Below are 14,038 nucleotides of genomic sequence, written 5' to 3' on the forward strand. Positions count from 1 at the left end.
CAAGCAAGCTTCAACTCCTCTTCACAGCCTCACCCGCCCCTCATTCTTAAAACCTCTGCTGAAAGTGTCACTTTTTTCATCAGACCATCTGTGACCTCCATGAGGAGGGACGGGACCTCCCACCCGGCTTGGTACCTCTCCTCGAGGCTGCCCTCTAACAGAGCTCTTATTCCGCTGTTCTCACCTGGTCTACACACTCAGCGTCTCCCTCACTCTGATGAACTCCTTGACCCCAGACTAGGTTTCCCATCTCTGAACCAGTACCACATCCACTGAAACCTCCCATCCAGGACATTCACCTGTAACCCTGACTCAATCTGTTCAACAGATAGGGGAGAGAGACCTATTTACAACCAAAGTGAACAGAATTCCATGTGGCTACAATAAAGATAACAAAAAAGTAATGTATGTGCACAATACACCTTGAAAGAACGTCAGGTGGGAAACTCACCTGGCTGAGAAGGCATTTGAGCTGAGTCTTGACTTCCAGGTAGAATCAGCCTCACAGAGATGGGACAAAATGGAAGAAAGGTACACAGTACAGATAAGGGTGACTATAAGGATCACAAGTGCCACTCAAATATGGCTTTGAACAAGAGCTTCTTGGAGCAACAGTAGGAGATTTATTGGAATCAAGTCACAAGGGTTTGAAGGCCACACCATGAAATACATGTGTTCTGTGACCAGTGAGAAAATACTGAGGGCACGTAAGCAGAGGAAGGAGCAGATCAGGTCTACAGACCTTTGACTAGTGTGCTCTGGTAGCAACCTGAAAGCTTAATTGGAGTTTGGAGAAGAGTTAAAAAAAAAAAATACAAAGCAGTGATGACCTTAGGACAAGTAGTCAAAGAGGACTGAACTTGTGTAGAGAAAGGAGAGAATGACGTGAGAGACATTCAAAAGAAACATTTTGCCTGTGTTTGTAAAGTGTCCTGTGTTTGTTAGGTGGCCTAACTTTTAGGTCAACCACAGCAGTGGAATGCTTCTAACCTGATCACTCTGCTAGCCATTTCTAATGTCAAACACAGACTTCTTAAAAGAAAATTGGACTCATTACAGAAAAGCAAGTTTGGTCCCATCAGTCACAACTGCAAAGCATCAAAATCAAAAGAACAAAGAGACCAAAAGCCCCAGGATGGTGTGTTGCTAGTCCCTCGTGGTCAAGGTCTCCTAGAACCTATGGTTCAAGAAGTACAGGCGCTAGAGGAAACCTGTATTCACTTCTAACCCGAGGAAGTGCGTTTATACATATTCCTAGGATTTCAAAAACGTGCTCTCAGCTGCTTATTCCAGACATTCAGGTGAGAAAAAGACCAGACTTGAGCATTGGGCAAAGTGAGGGGGGATCTTTAGGAGACCATGCCCTGGGCTCACATACCAAGATGGAGGGCCTGAATTCCCCTTTCCTTCATCAATAAATTAATTTTTTAAAACACAAAATTGGAAGGGGAAAACATTAAAACAGCACACATTCTAACTCCATTAAGAATTCTGAAGATACACTGTGACAGAGGGAGTGCACCAAGAAAGCTGTACAGGCATCCTCCTCCACATCAAAGACAAGCCCGAGGATTCCAACTCATAGAACTTTCCAAATGTGCAACTAAAACTTTGTGCAGTCAGCCAAGGGTACTGATATTTAGTATTTTATGGTTATAAATATAGATATATAGAGGTTATATCCATCACCAACAGCTTGACATTGTGGCAACTGAAAAACCTAAAGGAAAGAGAACTCTTCTTCAGGAATCACAGGAGAGCTTCAATCACCTCCCAAGTATCTAAACGCTTAACAAAAACCCAATTATGCAAAGTAATGGGCATTGGGGTGTGTTTGCATCCGTGTTTTAAGTGGTTTCTTAATTTCAATTTCATATCCTGTGTGGAAAACTGTGCATCTTCATATTCTTATTCATTCTGTCTTCTGTGTATCCACATCAAACAGAAATCATCTAATCAAGTCTTATTTTGGAAAGATGAGGAGTAGAAAGGAATGCTTCTGTCACCTTGGTCCTCAATACTCCCTCCACTCCCTACTTCCAGTATCCAAGTGGCCTAATAGAAGGGAGACTTGGAAGTTGAGCACACTTGGATTTGAACATTTCTCCTTAAAGTTGGAACACAGTAAAGCCCTGTTCACATCAGGGCCCTCCTGCCTCTATCTCTCCATATTAAACAGTGCTGGAAACATCTCCAACCCATTCAACATGGTGGGAAGATGGAATGCAGGAGCAGATGCCTTCTGGGAACCTGCAAGTCAGTGGAGTGCCCAGGAGTAAAGCCTGAGGAATCATTTTGTTTTGTTTGTTCGTTTCTTATTCTAGCTTCAACCTCAGAGCAATTATCAGAACTGCTGTGAAACGGCCCAGACCTTAGTGGGCTTTGAATCATCTGGATGATTCTGCAATCGTCCTGATTCTAACTGCAGCCAGGGTTGGAAAGGCACCTTTGAAGATGCACATACATATTCCTTTGTTCCAGATCTCAGAGGAGTGGGCTTCTTGTCTTCTGCACTGGAAAGCTTCTCCCTAAAGGGCTCAGCTGGGCTTCTACTCTGCCTCTCTGGGGGACTGCTGCATTCCACCTCTCCCCGATTTTGATCTGCTGATTGGTTTTTATTCACTTGGAATTTATTACAGTTGCTTTGTTCTTTTTTTCTTCCTTTTTTCCTGGTACTGAGATTGAACCCAGGAGTACTCATCACCAAGCTTCACCCCCAGCCCTTTTTATTTTTTTTTTTCTTTTCATACAGGATCTTGCTCAGTTGCTGATGCTGAACTTGCTGAACTATGCTGAACTCACAATCCTCCTGCCTCCAGCTCTCAAAATGCTGGGATTACAGGTGCACACCACCACGCCCAGCTTGTTTTGTTCTTTTCTAGCATAGTACCTGGCATACATTAAGCACTTCAAGAAATACTAGCTTCCTGCTTCCTTCTGGTTGGAAAAGTTTAACTTCTAATCACAATAGGGCATTAAAGTTGGTTCCTTAAAGGCAAATTAAACCAATTGAGGGCAATCACAAACGTTGCAGACTCTAGAGAGGCCCGTCTTCATCATTTGTGGGTAGTTCCCATTCTCTCTTCTAAAAGAGAAATGAAAATAGTGACTTCTATGTGCTGGGTATGTTTAAGCCTTAGATGTCTATGAACTCACTTAAATCTCACGCCATCCAAAAGAGGCAGGTCCTATTCTGACCAGCAATTGACAAATGATAAAATGAAACACACAGTTAAATAACTTGCCAGATTTTACTGCTAGACAAGAGTCAAGCCAGGATAGAAATTTAAGTGGCCTACCTCCCAAACATGTGCTTTTAATCACTCCCATGTATAGAGTCAATTCTCACTATTCACTGTAGTTATATACTATAAAGTCACTGTGAATATGGAATCATTTCTCTGAGGAGAAAACATGGTGGGTCCCTGGGAGCCTCTGGTTACAGTGTTTTTGTCAATACATAACTTTGTCTTATAGGTGTTTCTATTAAAAAAAAACACTTTATTTAGTATAAACTATTGATTCATCAATATTGAACTCAGCTGACCACGCTATCACTCATGCCAAAACACTGCTTGTCTTTGTGAGACACATCAGAGCCTCTCTGCACTTAGAAACACTAGGCAGTCTTTCAGCATTGTGCTTGGGGGCCATTTAACCAGCAAAATCACCAACAAAAAGTATAAAAATGCAAAAAACAATGCACTAAATAGGACTCTAAAAGGGCACATTTACACTATGAAAGTTGAAACAAAAAGAGCACCTTATCCTACCTTAGCTCAGAACATGCACATTGGGGCCACCAAGTCTTTGCCACTCTGCATGTGTCTGCGAAGGGCCAAGAAAGCACCTTACCTATTGATTTGGGGCTACAAAAAAATTATAGCAAGGAGGTGAATTTTCAAATACCAAATCTGTGGCCGATGAGGGTTGATTATACTTGGAATGCTTATGGAGTCCTTCTTTCTACTTTCATTTCTGAGGGAGGAGATTCACAGACCCTCCATCCTTCCAACGGCATCTGAAGGTCCCTTCCTGAATGGCCTTTCTCCCAGCCAAGAGACTGGAGAGAATCAGTGCAATTGGTGCTTCCTGCCCACAACCACTATTCACTCAGCTGCTTCTCAGACATTCATGGGCCACATTCTTTGCAAAGGGCTCAGAGAAACAAATGATGAATGAGATATGGTATCCACCTGGGTCAGTGCTCAGGGATCCCTCCTACTAGAAATCAAAGAAACTTCCAAAAGTCCTGTGATTCTTTTTTCCTATAACTAAAGAAAATAATTTTGCAATGTCACTAACTTGTATCTCATACTCAAATTGGAATATGCATCCTTTCACTCTGGAATGCTTGAAATAAGCCAGTAGAAATAAATACAACCATCTTCCCCCCAAAAAGCCAAAACCAAATAACTCTTTCTGTCACATCATGAAAGTTTAACCCCCCAAATCACTGTCTAAAATCCTTCATGACATAAGTAAAATGACTCATGAAATGTAACTAAATTATTTTCTGATGAGCTTTTACGTCAATTGAGTAGGAGAAAAAGGTTGGCATAAATGTCTTGTGCATATTCATATGTTTCTAGAACTCCTGGTCTAAAATTTCGATCCCCAGGATAACAATAACCAGCCTTCACTTTACTTTTTTTTTTTTTTTAATCTCCATGCCACATACAAACTCAATAGACTTGGGTGTTAGAATTTCATCCACCCATGCCATAAAATTTCCCAGCTGTTATATTCAACATTGTTTGATGAATTACTGTGAACACAAAAATGCACTTTATGTAATCCATGCCCTCAATGAGCTACTCAGTTTGGAACAAAGTAGCCAAATGAATGAATGAACTGTCCAAGCAATTCCACTAAGTGAAAATTTCTTGACTTTGTTTCAGGTTTGTATCCTTAGAGATAAGAAAAACTCATTTTTGAAATTTTAATCTAGTTAATGCCACTCTGAGTTATTAAAGAATATTCTAAAACTACTGGTTTTCCCGTGGTAGATAGGAACTCTGCTTAATCCTGTTCCGAATTTCATTAAAATAACAGATGAAATAGGTCCATAAAGAAACAAACCAGAAAAGGTGGAAGAAAAAAAATTGAGGCTACACAGAAAGAAACAACTAAAATAGAAGAGAAAAAAAAAGAAAACTTGATGAGGAGAGAGAGACCTAAAAAAAGTTCAAAGGGAACTTAAAGCTTCCGTTTATGAGAAAATGAAGCAGAGGAAATAAGAAAGTATGAGAAAGTAAAAAAGATCGCAGAGTAAAGAGGAATTATGCCAATAATTCCTTTCTATTCCTTTTTTATTTAACCAAATAACTCTTTCTAACATCATTTTTTAGTTGCAGGAAACTAGAAAATTGTCTTTTGCTTTTAGAGATTTAGAAGAAATCCAAAACCTGTCAATGATCAAGAGTCCAGGGAAACTGCCCGGGAAGTAGTAAGTACCAGCATGAGCACACCAGCCACTGGGGCCCCTAACCATGCCAATGCTCGGACGGTGGTAATTCACCGTGGAGCTGGAGAATGCAGGTCAGAACGGAACCAACAGAGAGGACCAGCCAGTCTGGCAGCTTCCAAGCTGGAGGTAAGAACTGCAGAGGCCCTTCGGACTCTTGGGATGGATGACATTTAGGGAATTCTCAAAAACAGCATTTAGATTTTCAAGGGCTCATTTGAACATATAGAGTCTTGAGCACTATTTAACCAACTTTATTAATTTTAAGTGAACTCCCAAGGTTTACCCAGGTATGATTCACAGAAACTCCGGAACATATAAAATTACAGGACAAAGAGGCCCACTGCCTTATTAAAGACAATACATTTGATCAAAGTAGAAAATGTTATGAGAACAAACTAGTGACATGATTTGGTCCTCTACAATGTTCAGGGCTAGGGGGAAATCCAGGCTTGTTTGGGTTTGGGGGATTTTTGATCATTTGTTTTAATTTTCTGTGTAGCAATTATAGGTCCTTGATAGATTCATGATATTATTATTAATAACATCATTGACATTTTCAGACTATTATATTATAGCCTCACAAAAATGAGTCGAGTATAATAAATGGATTTTTTTTCATATAGGGTAAACCTCTCCAGGCTATATTAGCAACCAGAACTCCATTGACCCTAACTGACCCCAAAACTCCACTGCCATCACCACCACCACCATCATCATTAACATAGTCACCACCCTGCCATACCACCTAGGAGTGACAGCTGCATCCTCTTTTATTTAACCAAGTTACTTAAAGTTATGATTTCATTAAATGGCATGAAATTCTGACATATGGGACCGACATAGTTTGCTCTATCCTTCGTATCTTAATAAGGTCTAAAAAATACACATCATTTAAAATACTGTTGGTGAAGGCCAAACTTTCCTCATCATTCCTAATAATATTCTCCGAGGTACAGAATTCAGCAATTATGCTTTCCTCCCTCATGAGACCAAGATGATCATAAAGGAGCTTCCCTTAAACTCCAGTCCACCTAAGTCCTCCAATTCCAGGAGACAGGGTAAAGACCTTTTTAGGATGGTGGAGAGAACAGCTCAGACACACTTATTTTTTTTTTTCAAATGACATTATTCACCAATTGACTGAAAGCATTTAAAATATAAAACTACTCAATGACTTTGACGAAGTGCCTTCTGTGAAATCCTTTGCCTTTCACTTTGGTTGGTTCCCATTCAAGTGGCTATATTTTTTATTTATATAGCGTCTTTCTCTGGAGCATGCGTTTTGATTCCAAACAAGTGCCCAGGTTTTCCTTTCTTAGGTAAGCAAACTGAGACTTATCATTAAACCAAAGAACCTACTTGCTCCTCTCTAAAGTCTCCTGGAAAAGGAAGGAGCACACTCAGAGTGCTGCTTTTTCAACTGAGATCATCTAAATTTACATTTAAAATAATACTGAAGGCCCAGGGAGGAGTTAGACGTCTTAATTTTATGTACACTCTGGAGTTGAGAAAAATACAATTAAAATTCATTTATTTCCTTATGTGAAAATTCTTTTCACATAATCAGTCTGAATCAGATTTTTAGAATCGGATACGTTCTAAAAATGCATCTATAAAATAAATGTTCCTTAGAATAACCCTGGTTGCAAACAAATGTTGCAGATGGAATAAAGATTTTTACCTAAATTTGGCACCCAGAGGAAAATATTTCACAATATCTCATCACTCTGTATTCATAGCAAAACTTCTGACCACTTAAATCTGTTCTTCTCTTCTGCTTTTTTAGAGTAAGAAAGCACCAGCACAACTATTAGGATGGGGATAAAGTAATAAAAATATCTAATATTTGTATAGTTATATACTACTTTTATATATTCAATCTCCCCTGATAAAGATTACTATTTTCTCATCGTTAATGGAAAATCAGACTTGTCTATTACAGTTTTTCCTACTTTCTATTGTGCCTGCCACTGGTGATTTCTTGCCCCCTGTCTTTTGTATCCTTAAATGTATAAGAAACCAAAATCTTCAACCTGAATTTTCTCAAATTATAAATGTCATAGCCTAAATATACCCACAAAAGTAAATAGCAAACAATTATAGCCAGGGATCCAAATTAACAGAGTGTGAGAAAGAAGATTAGAATAAGTGGCAATTATCCTTCACGAGCTTTCTACCAAACAGGCACAAGCCACATGGAGTAGGTGAAAATGAAATGGAGATTGGAGATGTGATTCCGTTTTCATCCGAACATCCACTCATTCCCGAGGCAGTATGTGTCAGGTAATCAGTAGCAATTTAAATGAATGAAAAAAGTAAGAACAGAAAGAAAAGGAGCTGAAATCGCATCTAAGCACAAGGGAAGAATTACTGGAAACTTGAACATTAGCCACTCAAAAGAAGTAGGCAATGTTCAGCCTTTAGAAATACTGAGTAATAAAACTGAAATAAGCATGCAGCATTAAATGTCTACTTTGAATTTAAAAAAAAAAAAAACAGTGTCAATTTTTTCATTTTTAGTTGCATTTGAAATCCCTAAGCCATTGGCACCTTAAAGAAGAACTCAAGATCAGAGGCCTTTGTCATGAAATTTTAGGTAAGACACATCTTGCAAAATCACAGCTTGTCTGTGAACAAACTAATTATCTCTTAATAACTATCTGTTGGGAAGTGCAACAATCCTTCTCATGTTATTATGTGACCTGTGCAATTTTACCTGTTACTTTTCTTCATACATAAATGTGGTTGTTTATGGAAGAAAGTAACCATAGCATCTTAATGCTGAATAATGTGAACTTCACACAACCTCTCTGAACATCCCAGGGGGACATTCATGTGGATAGTGCAAACTGTACCCCATGGTGCTGTTCACCATTCTACAAATAGAAAGTTAAGAATCAGAAATAGCAAACCTTAGTCTAACTGACCTAAATATACCAGCCTAATGTATAAGGGAAAAATAAAATGAAGGCAATCAAATAAGTGTTTTGGTTTGTGTAGATAAAACCGCAGCCACTGCCTCAATTTTCTGTTTTTACTGAACATAACCCTTGACGCCTGTATCTTCCAAATTTCTTTGACCGAAACCCACAGTAACAAATATATTTTACATCACAATTGGCACACGTAGCACATAAAATTACCACAAATTTACATGGAACAAAACTTACCCTCGAGAAATATCATGTATTCTAATATTTTTCTGACTTATTCCTTTAATAATATAGTAGACATAATAAACTAATTTTTTTATCTACTGTGCCATGACAAGTAGTTGAAAACACTGCTTCCCAAAACTTTTAAGAACTACTTAAGAAAATTAAAGGTTTTTAAAAGAGCCCAATCAATTTTTTTCTTTCTATCCAAAACTATCCAAACAGGAAAACTGATAAGAAAAGAAAATATATTAAATAGCATCTGTGCATTTGAAGTAACTTGCACAGACAACTCCTTCCCTCCATGGGTAATAAGAGGCAAACCACACAGAAAAAAAAAATTCCAAAACTGAGTTTCCCAAGGGAATTGCATTTCTGTGAGTATTTTACTTTAAAAAGTTTTTTTTGCCATTTTTTATTATTCTAAAAGTATTTGGATATTGTTAAACACAAAAAGTTTAAGATGGGGCATATTATAGTGATATTATTTGCCACATGGATGATGAGCAGTTTTGAATAAAATGTGGTCCCCTCTTTATTTGACCATGCTCACTTTGTAATTATTAGCAAGGCAGCAATAATCCACCAAGGAGCAGTCTCATTAGTGCCCATTGAAATTCAGTGGCATTCATTTGCAATAAAAGAACTGAAAATTAAATGGAAAAGAAAACAGTTTCAGGAGTCCACCATAAGGTTATGGAATTCATATCCTACCAATACCTTCCTTCACATCATGAAGTTTAAAATGTGGTGGGAATTAGAATTAATCTCTATATTTTGTTCTTCCAATTGAAAAAAGTGGGCAGAAGAAATTTTTTCCCCCTCTCTCTCTTTCCAGATTAAAAGAGGTAAATTAATTTCAGTAAAGCAACTCAAAGTTTTGTTCGTTGTTCATCTTTTAAGAAATAACTCAGCCTAGACCTGCTTGGTTGTAGAATGAGCCAGATTTCTGTAACGGAGATGAAGATGTATCCTTGGATACCCCAAGAGTCCGCTCTCCAGTATCCTCGGGTGCCAACCTGCTCCTTAGTCCAGTTTCTTCTGCTATAAATACCTCTGGAAAAGGAACACTGAGCAGAAAACAGTCCAGAGCTTGCACTGCAGGAGGACTGGGCCAGCGCAGCAGAAGGCTCCAGACACCAGTGTACAGTCGCAAAATGCCTAATGTGGGCACCCTGAAGTCTCCCAACCGGACCCAGCTCTCTCTGTCCTCCCACACCTGTATTTACCAGAAAGGCCCACCCAAGCCCTCTATGGGCCCTCTGTAGAGGAAGGGGAACTGCTCAAGGGAAAATGAAAGGTAATGGGGAGGCAGGAGAAGCAATCTCTATTAGGAGATAATAAAGCCACAAAACAATCACCACTCAGGTCACAAAGAGTTTCCCCTGTGTTGTGCACTGCCAGGGTTTCTTGCACAAGAGGAAAAAGGCGACGACCCCCGCTGACCCGCGCCAGCCCAGGGGCATTCTATGCCTGGCAGAACAGATGTGTCTTTTAGCAGGCAGGAGATTATTTTGAATCACTGGTGTTTCAATATGGCATGTTTTAAGTTTACAGGACACCTATAAATTTCCGGTTTTTGTCAAAAGTCACATGCCAGCAATCTGCTCCAACACGGAATCAGCCAGAAACTCAGTCAGAAATCAGAAACTTGTTGAGACTCATTCAGCTCCTGTATGAATCTTCTGAGCAGCGCGATTCCATCCAAAACCCTTCGAAACTAGGATGCGGAGGAAGGGTGAAGTGGATGATAAGAATCGCTTCCCCAAAATCATCATCATACCTTGCATATTTCCAAATTCATGATTCTAGATAAAAGAATATTTTACTGGCATATTAAAGTAAAAATCTTAATAATAATAATAATAATAATAATAATATTTTTTTAAAAAACTTTCCTGAGTTCTACTAACCCCAAATACCTCCAACTTTAAATAGTAAAGCAGGACCTTTACTGGTGACTCAAAGTGCCTTGAGTTTATTTGCTTTGGGGTATTTAGCCCCCACAAATAACTGCTGCTTTGTATAATTTTCCAAAACATGTTTAGTTAGGCAGCGCACGGGCTTTGGGATCCGCCTCTCACAGAGACCATAGGTGGGTGGAGAACAACTGTTTTTTAAGTATCAATGTACAGACCCCGGGTTCCGCAAATGACCCCACGGCTCCCGCCCTTGCAGCCCAAGGAGCTCCAGCCAGATGCCACCCGCGGCCTCGGGCGAACTGGGACCCGCGCGGGTGCCCGCAGGCTCCCCCCTCCCCTCCCGCAGGGCGCGCACCGGCCACCCGACTCGATGCACCGCGGCGCGACGCGGCAGGCGCGGGTACCTGTAGAACGCGGGCGGGCCGGCCTCGCGCACCGCGTAGGTGCTGGGCTCGTTCTCCAGGTAATAGGGCACCTGTTGGCCGTGGGGGTGCAGGAAGGGCGATAGCTGCGGCGGCGGGTGCAGCAGCATCAGCGGGCTCGGAGACACGCTGTTGAGCTGGGGGAAGCCCCCGAGGTTGTTGGCGCCGAACGTCGCCTCCGATCCCGGGCCGTAGGCGATGCCCGACTGGCCGTAGACCGGCGCGGAGGCGGCGGAGGCGTTGAACTCGTACGCGGCGCCCTCGGGGTAGTTGAACACCGCCGGCTTGCTGCTGTCCACGTACACCTCACCCAGGGGCCGCTCCAAGGGCATCTTGAGCTGCGGGCGGTTTAGGGGCTCCAGCTCGTTCCCTTGGATCTGGTGCAGCAAGGCCATTCCTGATGCTTTGGTGTGGAGAGTCATGGTCATGGTCGGTGACCGCGGGGCAAGGCGCAGACTGTCTCCCTGGGCGACAGGGGGCTTAGCAGCCGGTGGGCCACCTGGAAAAAGAGCACAGTCCGCGGTTAGAGGTGGTGCGGCTCAGGTCCTGCAGCGACTGGAACTCCGGCCTGGCCCTGCCCCGGGGGCCAACCCTGGAGCCGAGTGGCCAAACTCTGGCCAAACTCCAGCAAGTGCAACCCTGGTGCGAACGCGCCCGCCAGCTCCCGGTCTCCCTAAGTCTCTAACTTTAAGTACAGGTCTCCTTTGCTTACAAGTGTTACAAAGGTGCTGGAGTCCCGCCAGGGACCATTGCCTGTCACTGACACTGGTTCAAACATCACGCCAGGAACCGCTCCTTCTGGAGCAACCCCAAAGAGTCTCTTCCCAGAACTTAACTTGTGGTCGCTGCTGAATGAAGGCTGGATTTCACCGTAGGGGCATGGGGACGCCAAGGGATCTCCTAAATGTGGCTCAGGGAAATGTGACGAGGGTTAAAACAGAAGCAGAAGACTAAGCCAGGGGCCAGTTTTTTCTAAAGTGCTGCCTGATGTGCCCATGCCAGGCTCCAATCTATCTCTGTTTGTCTTTCTGTTTGATTCACTCTCCTCGTTGGCTAGAAATATGTAGTGTGTACATAGAATGACCCTGGGGAGGACTGCTCTGTAACTGAGATATGGTAGATAGGATGGAGTGTGCAGTTGCATATGCAGCCAGCCACAGCCGGCTATATTTAGCAGCTGAAGGAATTGATAGGAGGCATGTAGGGGCAAGGAGAGTGGAGATGCAAGGTGTACTTATAGGAAGAACTGCTTTCGGCAGGCAGGAGAATCCTACCATGCTTCAGTTTTCTCATCTGCTGAGAGCTTCTGACAAGGTCCTTTCCAGACACAACCTCTGAGACTCTCCCAGCCTGACTTTTCTATTTATGTTGGACCACGGTGCTGTACTTGCTCCCTTTAGAAATTCTCATGTGAATGATGATTCAGAAAAACCTTTGGTTAGGCGCAAATGGGTGTTCATGCCTTCCACAGGTTATGCAACCAAAACTTCAGAAAACTGAATATGCAATGCGACCTTTCCCCACAAAACCTAACCTCTCAGAGGTCACTAGCCAAAGCTTTGGCAATTATGTTACACTGTCCATCTAACCAGCAATTTTAAAATGCATTTCTGCATTTCATCTCTTTAGTCCTACAGCTGGACTTTCTGGGTCCACTTGGGCTGGAATATGCAGAAGCAAATATCCAAATGAAAAAGAAATAGAAACAATTTTTGAACTCAACTGAATTAAAGCTAAGCCACCCCGCTTGCACTCACACACACGTGCACACATGCACACACAGTCCTATTAATGAGATAAAATATCTGGTCAAGTATATCATAATCCATAGTCTTGATTAGTTTATACTTTTTAATAAACTTCCTTTGCTACAGGCTAATAGCCTCTGATATAGCCATTAATACTTTACCTTAATTACTATCTCAAATGCCCAAAAGAGTAACTGACAAAATGTTCATGGCATATATAAATGCCAAGGTTGCTGTTACTAATGGTAACATTCATAATATTTTATACTAAGTTCACACATTTTTATCTAATTCTTGCAAAAACAGATCAATTTTTGATGATATGTAGATGAGCTGATTTAATATGAAACCAAAATTGAGTTTACCATCAATAACTATAGATCATAAGCAGAGAAAGGGTTAAAAACACATTAGATGAATTGCAGATATTTCTCTCTTTATGGCCAGCAACAATTACTTTCCAGAGCAATTTTTTTTACAGATGATTTAGTTTCCGTAAATCACACTTTCAATTTTCAAATGTCTTCTTTACAACACATGCAAAAGCACTTCATGGGGCTCTTTAAAAATCTGAGCCTGCCAAATATATATATATATATATATATATATATATATATATATATATATATAAATGACACAAAGAATCCTACAACTCCTGAAAGAAAAGGGAGCCGCACACATCCCCCGCCCCATGGAAAACGGCACATCCTCATCTCCCAGCTAGGATACAGACGCTGGCCAGAAAGGTAAGTTGCTTTCTCAAAATGCTCAAGCTACAGAGAGAGAGAGAGAGAGAGAAATCAAAACAATCCTACCCTGCTGGAGCAAGAGTATCTTTCCAGAAATGTTCCATGGGCTTGTAGAAGTCAAGGGCCGAGACTGTAAGAAGGGAGGAAGGAATGTGCTCGCATGTTCGAGTGGCTCGGTGTGTGATCAAGGCAGAGCGTGTGTGGATGTGTTTGTGTGTGGAATGGCAGGGACTCGGGAAGCAGCCAGTAGGCAGGGCACTTGGCAGCCCCTCCCGGCAGACGCGGCAGCTGGGCTGCTGAACAGAGCTGGATGAATGGCAGTGAGGAGTGAGGGAGGCTTGCTGTCTGCTGGGGACAGCAGTGTGGCATAGCTAGAGTGTACCTCCCTGGGGAAAAGAAACTCCAGCCCCCTCTGCTCCCTACTTGTGTCCCTAGCTTTCTGCCATCGTCACCCTACGCAAGAGGGAAACCAGCCTAGCTGTAAATCATAGGCTTATGGCGAAAATAGAATGCCCATCAAAAGTGTATAGAGATCAAGTTTACAAAATGTGCCAGGGTGGTTTTTTTTTTTC

The 14,038-nt window shown here is 41.6% G+C and overlaps 1 protein-coding gene across 5 annotated transcripts in view; it reads right to left on the reverse strand.

Moving 5' to 3' along the window:
* The window catches only part of Esr1 (estrogen receptor 1), a 375,741-nt gene that overhangs the window by 258,733 nt on the left and 102,970 nt on the right, over positions 1-14,038 (reverse strand). For 4 of the 5 annotated variants that reach the window (XM_078018886.1, XM_078018887.1, XM_078018884.1 and 1 more), the window contains one exon: positions 10,952-11,468. In XM_078018886.1, coding sequence (XP_077875012.1) covers positions 10,952-11,397 — 446 coding nt within the window. In that variant the 5' untranslated portion in view covers positions 11,398-11,468. Of the gene's footprint in view, positions 1-10,951; positions 11,469-13,532; positions 13,805-14,038 lie in introns of those variants that run through there. The other variant, XM_078018885.1, reaches the window with a different exon arrangement.

This window comes from Ictidomys tridecemlineatus, chromosome 8, assembly GCF_052094955.1.
Source record: "Ictidomys tridecemlineatus isolate mIctTri1 chromosome 8, mIctTri1.hap1, whole genome shotgun sequence".
Classification (NCBI taxonomy): domain Eukaryota; kingdom Metazoa; phylum Chordata; class Mammalia; order Rodentia; family Sciuridae; genus Ictidomys; species Ictidomys tridecemlineatus.